Source organism: Cebus imitator, unplaced genomic scaffold (assembly GCF_001604975.1).
Source record: "Cebus imitator isolate Cc_AM_T3 unplaced genomic scaffold, Cebus_imitator-1.0 Scaffold613, whole genome shotgun sequence".
NCBI lineage: Eukaryota > Metazoa > Chordata > Mammalia > Primates > Cebidae > Cebus > Cebus imitator.
In genome coordinates, this window is record NW_016107928.1 from 1171545 (window position 1) to 1189166 (window position 17622).

The following is a 17622-nucleotide window of genomic DNA, read 5'->3' on the forward strand; positions in this document are numbered from 1 at the left end:
CCCAGGAGGACCCACAAACCCTCTGAAGGAAGTGGACTGCTCCTGCAGGCCCCAGTAGATCCCCCCATAACTGTGAGTGCCCCAACTGCAGAAGTGAGAAAGGGAGACCCTCCACTCCCGAACACGCACTCCCACTGGAGAAGTTGAAGGTCTGTTTGTAGGAGAAGCTTCCAACTTTACCTGGAGCTGAGTCAATTTGGAGAGACGGCAAAATACAGAGGTACAGAAAGCAGCAGAAAGGCCCCGGGAGCTTGCTGGGTCCCCTAGCAGGCCATTCCTGCCTGGCACCACAGGAATCCAACAGGAGAGGAGCAGGAGATAAAACTCCACAGGGAGAAGGAAATCTCTAGCTGTACTTTGTAACAATTTGAACAGGGTGAGAAGCCTCTTGGCTAGAACCTGGGGGAGGGCACAAATCCAGTGTGTAGACTTCTCCAAGGAGGAAGACTGAAGCCCTTTTCTTTCACAGCTGGAAGGCGGGTAGCCTAGGGCAGGTTTTCAAGCCCATATGGCTCTGTGCTAAACTATGGAATGTTAGAGAGGGCACAGTGGGAGTGAGACCGGCCCTTTGGGTTGCATGGGAGTTGGGTGAGACCTGTGACTGCTGGCTTTCCCCCACTTCCCTCAGAACCTGTAGGACTCAGCAGGGGCAGCCATAATCTTCCTAGGTACACAACTCCAGGGACCTAGGTACACAACCCCATCTTCCACAGCAGTGGCAGCAAGATCTACACAAGGAGAGTCTGAGCTCAGACACATCTAGTCCCACCCCCACTTGATGGTCCTTCCCTACCTACCCTTATAGTGTAAGACAAAATCTTAAGAGTTCTAGGGCCCAGTCCACCACTAGTTCCTCCCAGTACCACCACAGATGAGGCTCTCTGGGAAGCACCACCTTTTGGCAGGAGGCCAACCAGAACAAAAATAAAGCATTAAACTACTGAAACTAAAAACCCTCGTGGAATCCATTGCACCCCCTGCCACCTCCAGTGGAACAGGCTGGTATCCATGGCTGAGAGACCCATAGACAGTTTACATCATAAGACTGTGCAGACAATCCCCAGTACCAGCCTGGAGCCAGGCACACTTGCTGAGTGCCTAGACCCAGAAGACAGAAAACAATCACTGCAGTTTGGCTCAAAGAAAGCCACAAACATAGGAAAACGGGGAGAGTGCTACATCAAGGAACACCCCGTGCGTGGGACAAGAGAAACTGAAAAAAGGATCATCACCTTGGCACACTGTCATCAGGTTATCCAAAGTTAAGACAAATGAAAAAATCTTAAGAGACAGAAGCACTAGGTAACCTATAAAGGAACACCTATCAGATTAACAGGAGATTTCTCAGCAGAAACCTTATAAGCTAGAAGGGACCGGGGCCCTATCTTCAGCCTCCTCAAACAAAACAATTATCAGCCAATAATTTTGTAGCCAGTGAAACTAAGCATCATATGTGAAGGAAAGCTACAGTCTTTTTCAGACAAACACATGCTGACAGAATTGCCATTACCAAGCCACCACTGCAAGAAGGGCCACCTCTTGAAACAAATCCTGGAAATGCATCAAAACAGAACCTCTTAGATCCCATTTGTCTAATTAAACTTAAGGGCTTCTGCACAGCAAAAGAAACTATCATTAGAGTGAACCAGCAACCAACTGAATGGGCACAAAATTTTACAAGCTACGCATCTGACAAAGGACTAATAATTAGAATCCACAAATAACTTAAACAAATTTACAAGAAAAAAACAAACAACCCTATCAAAAAGTGGGCAAAGGATATGAACAGAAACTTTTCAAAAGAAGACATTTATGTAGCAAACATATGAAAAAAAAGCTCATCGTCAATGGTCATTAGAGGGAAATGCAAATCAAAACTGCATTGAGATACCATCTCACGCCAGTTAGAATGGTGATCATTAAAATATCAGGAGACAACAGATGCTGGAGAGGATGTGGAGAAATAGGAACGCTTTTACACTGTTGATGGCAGTGTAAATTAGTTCAACCATTGTGGAAGACAGTGTAGCGATTCATCAAGGATCTAGAAATAGAAACAGCATTTGACCCAGCAATTCCATTACTGGGTTTTTGCCCAAAGGATTATAAAACATTATATTTTAAAGACACATGCACATGTATGTTTATTGTGGCACTGTTAACAATAGTAAAGACTTGGAACCAACCCAAATGCGTATCCATGATAGACTGAATAAAGAAAATGTGGCACACAAAGTAATTTATAGATTCAATGCTATCCCCATCAAGCTACCTATGACCCTCTTCACAGAACTGGAAAAAACCACCTTAAACTTCATATGGAACCAAAAGAGAGCCCACATAGCCAGAACAATCCTAAGCAAAAAGAACAAAGCTGGAGGCATCACATTACCTGACTTCAAGCTATACTACAAGGATACAGTAATGAAAACAGCATGGTACGGGCATCAAAACAGAGGCCTCAGAGGCAATGCCACACATTTACAATCATCTGATCTTTGACAAACCAGAGAAAAACAAGCAATGGGGAAAGGATTCTCTGTTTAATGAATAGTGTTGGGAAAACTGGCTAGCCACATGCAGAAGGCAGAAACTGGACCCCTTCCTGACACCTTACACTAAAATTAACTCCAGATGGATTAAAGACTTAAACATAAGACCTAACACCATAAAAACCTTAGAAGAAAACCTAGGCAAAACCATTCAGGACATAGGCCTAGACAAGGACTTCATGACCAAAACACCAAAAGCATTGGCAACAAAAGCCAAAATAGACAAATGGTATCTAAGTAAACTCCAGAGCTTCTGCACAGCAAAAGCAACAATCATAAGTGAACCAGCAACCAACAGAATGGGAAAAATGTTTGCAATCTACCCATCTGACAAAGGACTTATATGCAAAATCCACAGAGAACTAAAACAGATTTAGAAGAAAAAAACAAACAAACCCACTCAAAACTGGGCAAAGGATATGAACAGACACTTTTCAAAAGAATACATATATGAGGCCAAAAAACACATGAAAAAAATGTTCATCATCAATGGTCATTAGAAATGTATTCTAAAAGTGTTTTCTTTAGATTGAAATTCAAAAGGAAGCAGTAGAAGTGCTGATATCAGAACAGGCAAACAAAGAGGGAATTGCACTAAGAAAAAGAACCAAGTACTGGCTTTTCTACTGATGTCACCAGAATGCTGAGAACTAGTATATTCAGCATATCACCTTATATTTTTCTTATATTTTTCTCCATAATATTATACAAAAGATGTCAGTTTCTCCAAACTCCTGGTCTGCAAACTACACTTGTGTTCAAAACTTGAAACTGTCAAAACATGGCTGTGTTATAATTCCATGACAAAGAGAGGGTATGTGTCTGACAGCAGGTTTTAGTTGCTGCTACCATATTTAAGCTTCAAAACGTATCCAGAGGAACTTATCAAGGACTTGAATATAAATCAAGTTTTTCCACAAGAAGCAGGTAAGAAAGACAATACTTTTCCTCACACATGATCTTTAGGTTTTGACAATTGTGGAAAAATGTTGGCACGTGCACTCATCAGTCTAAATTATCTTCCCTGACCCCTTGTACATAGCTGCTGTAGTTACCAAAAAGTTAGGTGGGATCTTGGTAGATTTGTTCTTTCATATTTGAACACCAGAAGTATCAATCAAATCTATAGTAAACCTTACAACTCTAAAATGATTCTTTTGGAAAGGGTACCACCAAAGAGCTTTTCAAAGTTACATCCATTTTACTTTTTAGTAATCTTAATTGTTAGAATTGATATTACCTTCTTGAAATTCTCACGTTTTAAATTTCTGCAACACCACTTCCTCTGACTCCTCTCCTACATTTCTCTAGCTACTGCTCATTCTCCCTTACTCACGCCCTTTTCCTTTGGAAAATGTTGCTATGCCTAGGGTTCTGTCACTGGCTTTCTTGTCATTATACAACTTCAGCTCATTGAGATCTATGAGTTTGCTTAATAATTATAACAGGATCGTTCTATGTTGGCAACTCCCACCTCAGAGTTTCATCTCCAGCTAGAAATACCTATTATCCAATTACCTACAAAAAATATCCTCTATGATTGTTCCATTAAACTCACATTTGTCTTTCCTCTTCCTTACACTTCTCTATTCGCCTGAAATTCCCTGTTCCTCTAATATAGTATAAATGTTAGTGCACAACTTCAAAACTTATAATCTAAGATTTCTCTCTGCCATCTAACATTTTACCTTCAACAATCACTAAATCATATTAACTGTGCCTTGGATTTATATTTCCACTGCCACAAGATAAATATGTTTTTTTTTTTTTTTTTTGAGACGGAGTTTCACTCATGTTACCCAGGCTGGAGTGCAATGGTGCGATCTTGGCTCACCGCAACCTCCACCTCCTGGGTTCAGGCAATTTTCCTGCCTCAGCCTCCTGAGTAGCTGGGATTACAGGCACGCATCACCATGCCCAGGTAATTTTTTGAATTTTTAGTAGAGACGGGGTTTCACCATGTTGACCAGGATGGTCTCGATCTCTTGACCTCGTGATCCACCCGCCTCAGCCTCCCAAAGTGCTGGGATTACAGGCTTGAGCCACCGTGCCCGGCCCAAGATAAATATGTTTATATTTTTCTAGTTAAACATGGCCTCTAAACTGATGTCTTTCACAAGGGAAAAACAAACTCTACCAATTATTAATATTTTCTAAAAAAAAAAAAAAAAAAAAAAACAGAAAAAAATGAGAGAATAAGGGCAAGAAAAAAATGAACATTTTAAAGTGAATACACTGAGCTGCTTATAATTATTTCACCTTGGGTCGGTGAAAGCCTCATAGTAGATTAAGACTAGTGCAAAGACTGGTGATAAGGAAACTATAGCTTTGAATATGGCCAAAGTTTCCTTTGTCTCCCAGTCTACGTGGTTACCTTTCACTAACTTCTAAGTGAGGGGTCAGCAAACTACAGGTCACAGGCCAAATCCAGCCTGCCATATGGTTTTGTACATAAACTTTTTTTGGAGCACAGTCTATCTATGCCTGCTTTCACACTTCAATGGCAGTAGTAGCTATGACAGAGACTACACAGCCTAAAATATTACCTATCTGGCCCTTTACAGAAAAAGCATGCCAATCCTTGCTTTATACCATAACCAGAATGCCCTAATCCTCAAATCTTGTGACTTCCCTTCTGAAAAATTTCTAGTGATTCTCTGCAACAAACATTGCTGGTTCCCTATCAAGTAGCCATTCCTTATTTTTTCTAGCTGGAGAAATCCAAGTTTACCTGGATATTCATCATCCAATATCCCTCCAAGCTCCAAAAAGAGAAATAATTATTCTAAGCAAATCACAGTAATTACATTTGCTTTTCCAGTGCCGGGTTTAGGAATGAGCAGCTGGTATAATCAAGCCAATAAAATGTCACAGGAGGTCCAATGCAAGCTTCTGACTTTTCTTCCTTTTCTAAAAGGAACACTTGAAAAAAAGTAACCCTTCAGCCTTTAGATACTCTCTTGTGAGAACATGATGTTTGAAGCTATTGCTAAGTAGCCAACCATGAAAGGAGATATGAACAAAACACTGCCAATTGCACAGCTGAAAGAGACAAGTGAGATAGGATGGTATCGCTGAACCACCAAAACAACTTTGGCTCCCATTGTTTTAGCTATTGTTAGTTACATCATCTAATGTTTGCAGTCACAAGCACTCTAAGAATTTTTCCATGGCCTATGGATAAGATCTATTTCATTTCAATATGTTTAAAAAGTGTTTCCTAAGCTTAACTTAGCTAGGTATTCAAATCATTCCCAACCACTCTCATATTATACTAATTGTACTAACTTCTCATAAACTCTGTGAAGTTCCCTCAAGCATCTTACCTTTTGCACTTGCTTTTCCTTTTGGGAAATGTGCGATCTTCTTAGCTGTTCCTTCTGCCAAACATACAATCTTGTTAGATATTCCTTTTGTCAACCATCATTCTTTGGCTTCTTTACCTGGCAAATGCCTACTCACTCTGCATGCTTACCTTAATCCTACCCATGTTTTATTATAATAATATTTTAGCTAATGGTAACAGAATGTCTTCTTCTAACAAAATTGATGTTATGACAATTAACTAGCAGATGGAACAAATCTCATTCTAACAAAGTAAATGTATCTCATTTGATTTCCACTTGGGGGAAATTAAGTCAATACTAGCGAGACCTTGTTGATATAAGAATATGTAACATGACCTGTGCTTCTCAATAAGGAATTTATTTTCTAACTTCACACAGTAGGTATCTTTAAAAAATAATATCCTATTGGTATTGGTACAGTTCTTATGGATGTTTCTTCATGGTACCAGAAAAGTCTCATTGAAATTCTGGTTTTGAAGAGCGTTACTTTTTCAGTGACACAAATCACTCTTTCAGAGTTGAACTCTGAATAACAAAGGTTTGAACTGCTGGGGCCAATTATCTGCAGATTTTTTTCTGCCCCTGCCACCTGAGACAGCAAGATCAATCTCCATCTACTTCCTCCTCCTCCTCAGTCTAGCCAATTTGAAGACACTGAGGATGAAAGCTTTACGATGATCCACTTTCCACTGAATGAAAATATATTCTTTCTTCATTATGATTTTATGTTTCTTTTTCTCTAGCTTATTGTATTAACAATACAGTATATAACACATATAACAATAATTCAGATATAACAAATATGTCTTAATTGACTTTATAATCACTAAGGCTTCCAGTCAATGATGAGCCATGAGCAGTTAAGTTATAGGGGGAGTCTAAAGTTATACACAGATTTCAAAGTGAATAGGTGACTGGTACCCCTAAATCCCACACTGCTCAAAGATGTATTTACTAAATACAAAGGACTTATTTTACAGATTAGAATATCCAATTTTACAAGTCCAATTTGTCAAAGTGACTATAAAGAAAACATACTACATGCTAACTTAAAAATCTTTTTTCTTATTTACACAAAAATATCATCTAGAGTTTTAGAAAATACGATAATGAATTGTTTTTTCACATAATATGGCTTGAGATTATAAATTGCCTACAAGTAGCCTTTTAAATAATTCTGAAATCTAGATTACCAAGAAAGTAATTTAAAAATATACATTCAATTTACACAGTGGTTTTTTTAAACTGCTGTTTTGTGATCACTTTCTTCCTCTTACTTTTTTATCTATGATAGGATCATCAAGAGGAATGCACTGTCAGAAGTCTTACCTGGATTGCTATTTTGAAGACTTTTACGTTTCTTGTTTGCTTGATATTCAGAAATTAGTCTGCGAATGCTATGCATAAAAATGTAGTAAATACAATTACTATTTTAATGCTGATGTGAAAAACATTTACTGGATACATTAAATTCTTAGAGTATATCAAACAATATCAGAACTTTATCCCATATTCTTTTAGTTTTTAACCTCTACAAAATTCTTATTAAGCTTCTAATTAAAGAAGAAAAAAGTAAAGTACTCATGAAGTGAGGGCAGTAAAACTCAGTAAATTAACATGTAAGGTTGACATAATGGAAAACGATCTGACTTATAAGTCCTAGCTCTGTAACCAACATGTATTTGTTCTTGGACAAGTTCCTTCTCTTAGGCTCAATGTCTTCTTCTAAAGAATGAAGGTTTTGCTACCTTATTCACTAGGTTGTTATGTTTAATGAAATAACATTTTAATGTGCTCAGAGAAACAATAAAGCAATGGAATAATTTATTCTTGAACTTTATTGTTGAAATATTTTGGAATTCCAAATGAAACCCAATGTGTAGTTTCCCATATGTCTTAATATTAAAATGTTATGATCTTTTGAAAATGTTAAGCCTTAATTTTGCTTATTAGTTGTTCTATTATTTGTGGCTTATGATTCAAGACATCTCAATTATTTCATAGTTTGTGTCTGTAATTAAATTTATTAATAAATACATTGTCTCATTAGAATAGATAACATGACTCTAACTCTGAACCAGTGGATCTTTGTTAGGATGATCCTTTCTCTCGGAGCATGTTCATCTCAAACTGACACAGAAAACAAAAACCCTAATTTTTTTAAGTTTCATGAAGGAGATGTAAGTGGGTATTTTCTCATTTCTGAGATACATACTACCAATATATTTGCACACAACACACCATGGATTACTCAGCTCCATTCTCATTTCATAAATTACCTTATACCAATGTTTTTGTAATAAAAATGTGTAATTTCACTATTGGCTAGCACCTGTTTTGCTCTGACTCACACTGTTTTCTGGAAACTTGTCAGCAAACTAGTCAGCTTACCTTTTTGTAACTGTGTGAAATATGGAATGTTTCACAGATTAGTGTGGCATGCTTATGTAGGGGCCATGCTAACTTTCTCTGTATTGTTCCAGTTTTAGTATATGTGCTGCTGAAGCAAGCACAAAGCCCTACTTTTATAAATGGATGCTGATGAATCATGGATGAAGCTTGGCTCTGTTCAGTCCAACTCACCTACCTGAGACTCAGGTAATTCTGATGAATGGCTTCCTATGAGGTAGAATTTGAAGATATTTAAAAAACTTGATATAGAGAAGCAAGTAGCTTGGGAGATTTTTATTACGGAAAACAGATTCTTTGAGGGGCCAGCCACAAGTTGGTGCCCACTGCTCTGGGAAAGGATAACATGGGACCTTCCACTGTCTAAGAAAAGCTGCTACATAAGATATAAAGGGGCTTGGGGTAAAAATCTGGTAGCAAAGAAGAAAAAACTTTGATATCTTTCTGCAACACTATCTGAACATCTCTAACAGCTTAGAACTATCCCAACTAATATTTGCTGGAAAGAAGACAAACAAGGGACTCAAAGAATAACTTACCATCAATATCTAGGATTCTAGATTCCAGGCTATGATGTGGGCTCCACATGAGGTTTTGAGTATGGAAGGAAGGGTCAATTTGCTCACTATGTGTGTGGGTAAAGCTGGTATGTCTAGAAGCCAGAGCAGGGCACTGGTGCTTTGGAAACAATGGCTGAGCATATAAGCATATTTATGTGAACAAGTTGTGACTTGGAAGACTATGTATAGATTACTATAAAGAATGAGAGATCTGAATCAGGAGGGGCATTCTTGTGGCAAAGGTCAATCTTTACCAGACTGCAGGAGTAGTTTCAATAGCAAAAACCAGTTAACAGAATCCATGAAAACATCAGAATAATTAGAATATCCTCCCCTTTCCACTCCTACTGACTTGTAAAACATGATTGTCTTCTTTGGACTTAGGAGACCTCATAGGTTCTTGAAATATTCAAGGTAGAGGGTATAGAAGACAGCTCCCAGGAGATAGTCCAACATTTTCTGATAAACTGGACATTTCAAGATTCAAATAACTAACTGTAAAAATCAAAGATGTGAAACTATTTTATCCCATGCACAGGGGTTATACTTGGAATGAAATGGAAAACATTAGGATCCCTAAGCATAAAAGTCTTTTTTTTAAGAGTCTTGAGTTAAAGAATCCTGCACTCATTGCTACTTCTAACTAGTCTAGTCTTATGCTTAATTTCTGGCTGATGAAGTGGACTAACTCACTGCCACTCCAAACCTATCTGAACCAAACTATGAGATCTCACCTGATGTATAAGATGCAATGGTTACAATTATTTTAAGCCTCAATTTACTGTTCAGTGGCCTTTTACACACTTACTCTCGAAAGTTATAAGCAACAGCATAGTCTTCTGCTGTCCATCCAGATATATCTTGGAAAACAACATCAATATTTTGCTGAAGAAGCTGGTGGACTATACTTGTTGATCCACTACGAGCAGCAAGTATGAGGGCTGTTCTAAAATAACAGAGAGATAATTTCATGTTTAGGAACTTTAGCAAAGTTATACTAAAAACTATATTTATATACTTTACCAATTTAATATCTTGTCTAACCATGTAGAATTAACCAATTATGTATTCTAATAAACACAAGCATCTTGGGTGCTCAAGGGTTCATGTTTGTAAATTGCAACCAAAGCCAAAAGGAAGGCACAACAAGAAAGCGTCTTGTCCAACTGGGATATGACACAGAAGAAGTTGCTAAAATAAAGTGCTTTGATGACCAGGATGCTATGCTCAGGTCACTTATCTAAAGTAGCTAAACATTTAAGTAATGAATTATCCATTTCTGCCCTAGTCTGATATATTGTAATTCAAAATCAGCTTGGGGTAAGTAAGAGCTATCTGTAGGTTTAAAACAATAAAAATAATGCTAGTAATAGCCACAATAGTTTCAGTTAATGATACTGATAATCATGTGAGAGACACTAAATTAAATGCCATATATATGTACGTTACTCATAAACAACCATCATTGAAAGAGATATTATTTTCTCTTTTTCACATAGGAAAACATACTTGGTGATAAGTACTGTTCCCAAGGTCACACACCTAGCAAGTAGAAAAGCGATGAATTAAACCCAGTCTTACGTGAATCTAAAGCTTATCCTTTTTTTTTCTCATTGTCAGCCACACATGGCTTGTATTCATGAAAAGAAAAGCTTATCCATTTAAAGCTATCTTTTTGCCCTCTGCCCATACTAATTAAAAATAATATAAAAATACACTAGAAGTAAAAAGAAGAAAAAAAACCCAATGAACACACAGTATCTCGCAATAGCAATTAATAGTCACTTAGGAATAACCTAACATTAAGATTCTTGAGACAAAGCAAACTAAAGCAAAGTCATCCAAAAGACAAAATGATTTTCAACTCTAATTTATCTTTAACATACTATTTTTAAAGAAAAAGTATGTAAAAAGCAAAGGTTAAAACTACTATAAGAGAGTTAAGAAATTTCAATATTGAGTCAAAGTAAACTAAAAGTTGAAGTCCACAATTTTAAAACAAATAAAACCAATATGAAATCCCTTTAGTTAATGTAAGATCATATCACTCAAAATATTACCTCATCTGTCAATGGTCAATATAATAAGGGAAGATGAATCCTACAATACAGATTTTTTATGTTGCCCAGTGTAAATAATTGTTTACTTGATGATTTGTGTTGATATTTCTCTCTAACCCAATAATAATAAGTTAATCTTATCAATTTAATATTTCTGACAAGTGACTGTTTCCACTCTAGAACACCACTCAGGTTTAAAAATGAACAAGAAAAGAACTATTGTACCTTTCAAAATTATCTACAGCAGTTAAATCTGGTTTTTTCTTCAACAAAAATGCCACCATTTGCTCTTTTTTCCTATTTATGGCAAGTAAAAGTGATGTAAGTTCACCCTGTAAAGCAGCAAAAACAATTTATAATTCACAAAATTACATATTTCTCAATTGAGCTGAAAACCTTATGTAAGATCCTATGAACTTAAACGTATGAAGTAGAAAGTAAATAAAAAGCAATCACTTCCTTCTCACTCCACGGTGCTTGCCCACATGCTGTTCCTTCCCTTTCAGATACCCCTCCTAGGGTATCTGCAAGGCACAGTAGCAGACGGGAGCACATATGCCTCACATAACGGGGTAACCTCTGCACAGCATAATGACACTGATATGAGCTCAAGGGAATTCAGATGTGATCCTCTAAGAGAAGCCTGAAATCTAGATCTGTGTATGAGTTGTCTAAATTTTTACATGTTGACACATCTTATAGAGGTAAACTAAACTAAATCTATGGGGCACATTTAGACTACAGACCTTGTGTTTTCATATTTGCTATGAATGTATTTTTAAATTGTTGTATGTAAAGCAAATATTTGTATGTAAAATATTTCCTTTTAGTTTCAGATGTTTTAACAAAAAAGTCAGGCCCAAAAATGCAATAAAAATTGCCATTAAGATTCATAATTGCCACTTCAAGAACTTTTCCAACATTCGTTCATTTACATTCTATTTGTATTTAACTTTCCCAGCTCATTTAAAAAAATGGATAACTAGTTCACAGGACTGCTGTAACTAAGTTATTGAAAGAATACCTATCTGAATTCTTACTAACTACATGGTTTTCAGTGTTTAAAACTGCCATCCTAACCATGCCAAAACTACAAATCTAATAACATACTGAGATAGTCCATAATACAGCTTCAACTTTTAAAAAAGGTCAAAAATGTGCTACTATTCTAATGGGAGAACCTGCTTATAACAATGATTTCTTGGCCTACTCACCTGAATGACAACTAAGAGACACAAAACCCTGAAAGGGTCAGCCTCTGCTTATTAAAAACTATCCCAAAGACAAAAACCACATGATTATCTCAACTGATGCAGGGAAGGCCTTTGACAAAATTCAACAGCCCTTTATGTTAAAAACCCTCAATAAACTAGGTATTGATGGAATGTATCTAAAAATAATAAAAGCTATCTATGACAAACCAACAGCCAATATCATACTGAATGGGCAAAAACTGGAAGCTTTCCTTTCAAACCTGGCACTAGACAAGGATGCCCTCTTTCACCACTTCCATTCAGTATAGTACTGGAAGTTTTAGCCAGAGTAATCAGGCAAGATTGCTGATTGAATTGATTGAAAAGAAATAAAGGGTATTCAAATAGGAAAGGAGGAAGTCAAATTGTCTCTATTTGCAGACAACATGATTGTATATCTAGAAGACCACATCGTCTCACCCCAAAATCTCCTGAAATTGATAAGCAACTTCAGCAAAGTCTCAGGATACAAAATCAATGTGCAAAAATCACATGCATTGCTACACACCAATAACAGACTTAAAGAGAGCCAAATCAAGAACAAACTGCCATTCACAATCACCACAAAGAGAATAAAATACCTAGGAACACAACTAACAAGGAACGTAAAGGACCTCTTCAAGGAGAACTACAAGCCGCTGCTCAATGAAATAAGAGAGGACACAAACAGATGGAGAAACATTCCATGTTCATGCTTAGGAAGAACCAATATCGTGAAAACGGCCATACTGCCCAAAGTAATTTACAGATTCAATGCTATCCCAATCAAGCTACCTTCTTCAGAGAACTGGAAAAAAACACCTTAAACTTCATATGGAACCAAAAGAGAGCCCACAAAGCCAAGTCAATTCTAAGCAAAAAGTACAAAGCAGGAGGCATCACACTACCAGACTTCAAACTACACTACAAGGCTACAGTAATCAAAGCAGCATGGTACTGGTACCAAAACAGAGATATAGACCAATGGAACAGAACAGAGGTCTCGGAGGCAACACAACATATCTACAACCATCTGATCTTTGACAAACCAGACAAAAACAAGCAATGGGGAAATGATTCCCTGTTCAATAAATGGTGTTGGGAAAGCTGGCTAGCCATGTGCAAAAAGCAGAAACTGGACCACTTCCTGACACCTTACACTAAAATTAACTCCAGATAGATTAAAGACTTAAACATAAGACCTAACACCATAAAAACCCTCGAAGAAAATCTAGGCAAAACCATTCAGGACATAGACGTAGGCAAGGATTTCATGACTAAAACCCCAAAAGCATTGGCAACAAAAGCCAAAATAGACAAATGGGACCTAATCAAACCCCACAGCTTCTGCACAGCCAAAGAAACAGTCATTAGAGTGAATCGGCAACAAACAGAATTGGAAAAAATTTTTGCAGTCCACCCATCTGACAAAGGGCTGATATCCAGAATTTACAAAGAACTAAAGCAGATTTAGAAGAAAAAAACAAACAACACCATTCAAAAGTGGGCAAAGGATATGAACAGACACTTTACAAAAGAAGACATACATGAAGCCAAAAAACATGAAAAAATGCTCATCATCACTGGTCATCAGAGAAATGCAAATCAAAAATACATTGAGATACCATTTCTTGCCAGCTAGAATGGCGATCATTAAAAGATCTGGAGACAACAGATGCTGGAGAGGATGTGGAGAAATAGAAACACTTTTACACTGTTGGTGGGAGTGTAAATTAGTTCAACTATTGTGGAAGACAGTGTGGCGATTCCTCAAGGACCTAGAAATAGAAATTCCATTTGACCCAACAATCCCATTACTGGGTATATATCCAAAGGATTATAAATCATTCTACTATAAGGACACATGCAAATGAATGTTCATTGCAGCACTGTTTACAATAGCGAAGACCTGGAACCAACCCAAATGCCCATCGATGATAGACTGGACAGGGAAAATGTGGCACATATACATCATGGAATATTATGCAACCATCAAAAACGATGAGTTTGTGTCCTTTGTAGGGACATGGATGAACCTGGAAACCATCATTCTCAGCAAACTGACACAATAATAGAACATCAACCATCGCATGTTCTCACTCATAGGCGGGTGTTGAACAAGGAGAACACTTGGACACAGGGAGGGGAGCATCACACACTGGGGTCTGCTGGGGGGAAACAGGAGAGGGAGAGTTAGGGGTGGGGAGTTGGGTAGAGATAGCATGGGGAGAAACGCCAGATATAGGTGAAGGGGAGGAAGGCAGCAAAGCACGCTGCCACGTGTGTACCTATGCAACAGTCTTGCATGTTCTTCACATTTAACCCAAAACCTAAAACGCAATAAAAAATTAAAAAATTAAAAAATAATACTATCCCAAAGCAATTTCTAAAGACCTTCTGAATGGCAGTGAACATTCAATGGTGTCAAGGAAAAGGTATTATTCTTTAAGCTATTAAGATGTTACAAATAATATTCAATTGAACTTCCCACCCACAGAGGTTGAGAAAGATGAAAGTCAGCCTAATATTGAAAGAAGGAATTTAAAGGAAGTATTTATAGTGCCTATCAAACTCCGAACTCTTTAGAAATTTCTTACGTTTTTGAGATAGGGAAATTTCTATTACACTTATCTGTTCAGTTCGTTCTTATCTAGAAGTGTACGAGAACATCAAGTAATTTTGTGGTATTAGCTGCTGCTGCTGCTGCTGCTGCTGCTACTGCTGCTGCTGCTGCTGCTGTTAAAGACAGAGTCTCACTCTATTAACCTGGGCTTAAGCAATCCTCCCACTTCAGCCTCCAAGTAAGTGGGACTACAGCCATGCACCACAAGGCCTGGCTTCAAGGAAATATTCTTAAACATCCATTTTGAGGCTTTAATAGATTTACTATATCAAAATCTTCAGGAGAGAGCTGAGACTTGTATATTTCGTTTTACTGTCCCCAGGTTACTGTGATGCACAATTCTAGCTGAGAACCAGTGCAGCAGACAATCATTTCAGTCTCATCTCTCACCCACATGACTAATTCCCTTTATCATTTAGGGATTTGGCCAAAAAGAAGAAAGAGTAAGAGACAGTCATTCACTGCACACTCCATTCAATTTTCCTGCCTAGGGTGAAACAGGGACTAGTAAACTCAAAATCCAACTTGATTTTGCTGTTTGTAACTCCTCATCTCCCATCTTCCATCAATATATTGTAGACTTCAGAGTGCAATTTAGATGCTTATCTAAGTGACTGACAGAAATGCCAGAATAGAATAATGTCCATTAATTATGTGTTCTTCCCTCTGCTGAACTGCTTCCTACTTCAATCAGCACCCATTCATGTCAATCTAGTTTCCTCAGAGTCCTACCAAAATTGATCTCAAGGCAATTTTACAATTCACTCTCCCAAACTAAGACTTATTATTCCCCAAACTGAAGAGAACCTTGTCTAGACATATACACTGGAACTAAACAAAAAAGAAAAAACCCTCTTCTCAGTATTTGTTCTCATTACCTAATGTCCAAATCAGCATGCATATTTCTGATGGCTGTTCTTTACCCTGTCCAACCTTTCCATCTTGTGCCCTTGACCAAGAGCAATCAATTGCTCTCACATAAATTATTTTTTTGGGGAAAAACTGTCAACAGTAGCAAGGATTATTTTGATTGTAAAATACTTTAATTTTCTTTGAGATTTAAGGGCAAATTTTGCTTTTCTGTGTCACCTTATGCTAATTGGGGGAAAAAAAACTTGAGTGGAAAAATGTTTTAAAGTATTACCTTTCACAAATTCTGTGTTTTCACAAATATTTATAAGTGCATAAATAAAAGCTGCATTCTCTAGTGGTTTAAAAGCTTCCATATTTATAGTAAAATCTTAGACAATTACATTATTTAAAAGTATCTTCACTTAGGGAGTACTTGAGCTTCCAAATATAGAAAACTGACCCTTACATATGTTAATAGTAAAACAAATACACTTGAAATACTTTGAATAGAACACTGGTTGATCTATACCTGGCTTCTTGCTTCAATATCTGCACCATATGCAAGCAGTTTTCCCGCCATTGATATATTCTCATTGTCAATGGCATAGTGCAGGGCAGTGTTGCCATATATGTCTGTAATATTTGGATCGGCGCCATGTTCCAGGAGGATAGATGCACAAACCTCTTTCTGACATTGTACAGCCTGTCAGTATTAGACCAAGAAACAGATTGTAAATTCTAGGAAATCTTCCACATGATTCACCAACTAGTTATATTCCAATGAGATTAATTCATTTTATTCTGTGATTTTAAATTAAATCCATTCCATATATATATAGTATATATATAGTTGACTACCATATACCTTGATCAGAGCTGTCCTGTTTTCACTGTCAGTGAGGTTAAGCTGGCATTTTCTAGCCACCAAATGAGTTACCACTCCTGAATGGCCATGGGCACACGCCCAATGTAGAGCAGTCCTATTAGAGTGAGAGGACATTTTAGGCAATTGTAGTGCACTATCCCAAACCAAACAATGATGCATTTAATTGTAAACATCAAATAGTATGTTATCCCTTTACCTTAAAAACTAACAGTTACTTTTCTGTGAAGAAAGTTCAATCTTTCTTAGCACTTATTACCTACCGTAATAATGAAAGAGCAGGTTGCTTAATAGAAAGGGCTTAGCCTTTGGATTCAGTTCAATTTGGGCTTGATTCCTACTTTAAGCTCTGTCACTCATTCAGTACTGGCGAGCCCGTATGAGCCTCAATTTCCTCATTAGTAAAATACAGATGAGAATAGTAGCTATCTCCCAGTGTGATGCTTACATGAGAATCTATACAAAGCATTTACAACAGTTCTCAGCACAAATAACAGCTCAATAATCGTTAAGCATTACTACTTACAAAAACATTTTAATTAAGTAAAACATTACAATTATACCTACTTTGAAATATGTTTTAAGGATTAGAGGTATCATTGTATTTCAACTAAGAAGCTCATTTTGTCACATTTTAACATTTCTGACTTTGGAATCCTGCTTTTAATTCATGATTTATTAAGACTAACATTGGCAGCATTTCATTTTATTTATTTATTTTTGAGATGGAGTTTTGCTCTTGCTGCCCAAGCTGGAGTGCAATGGCGTGATCTCAGCTCACTGCAACCTCTCACTGCAACCTCTGACTCCTGGGTTGAAGCGATTCTCCTGCCTCAGTCTCCTGAGTAGCTGGGATTACAGGGGCATGCTATCATGCCGGGGTTATTTTTTGTATTTTCAGTAGAGATGGCGTTTCACCATGTTAGACAGGCTGGTCTCAAACTCCTGACCTCTGGTGATCCTCCCTCGTTAGCCTCCCAAAGTGCTGGGATTACAAGTGTGAGCCACCATGCCCAGCCTACTGGCAGTATTTTAAACATTTTCTTACTGATACATAAAATAATGGGGCATCCCATAATTCACAGTGCCTTACACTGAGATATG

The 17622-nt window shown here is 37.3% G+C and overlaps 1 protein-coding gene and 1 non-coding gene across 2 annotated transcripts in view; both read right to left on the bottom strand.

Moving 5' to 3' along the window:
- Window positions 1-17242, bottom strand: part of LOC108294975 (ankyrin repeat domain-containing protein 62-like) — a 37732-nt gene extending 20490 nt beyond the window's left edge. The window contains exons 1-6 of the mRNA XM_017516993.2: window positions 16501-17242; window positions 16165-16338; window positions 11154-11260; window positions 9677-9814; window positions 7229-7296; window positions 5879-5932 (exon numbers count right to left, since the gene is read on the bottom strand). Coding sequence (XP_017372482.2) covers window positions 5879-5932; window positions 7229-7296; window positions 9677-9814; window positions 11154-11260; window positions 16165-16338; window positions 16501-16680 — 721 coding nt within the window. The 5' untranslated portion in view covers window positions 16681-17242. The remainder of the gene's footprint in view (window positions 1-5878; window positions 5933-7228; window positions 7297-9676; window positions 9815-11153; window positions 11261-16164; window positions 16339-16500) is intronic.
- On the bottom strand, window positions 8306-8412 carry LOC119469264. Its single transcript, XR_005198070.1, has one exon. It is a non-coding gene; the product is annotated as a U6 spliceosomal RNA (small nuclear RNA).
- Window positions 17243-17622: the final 380 nt, after the last annotated feature.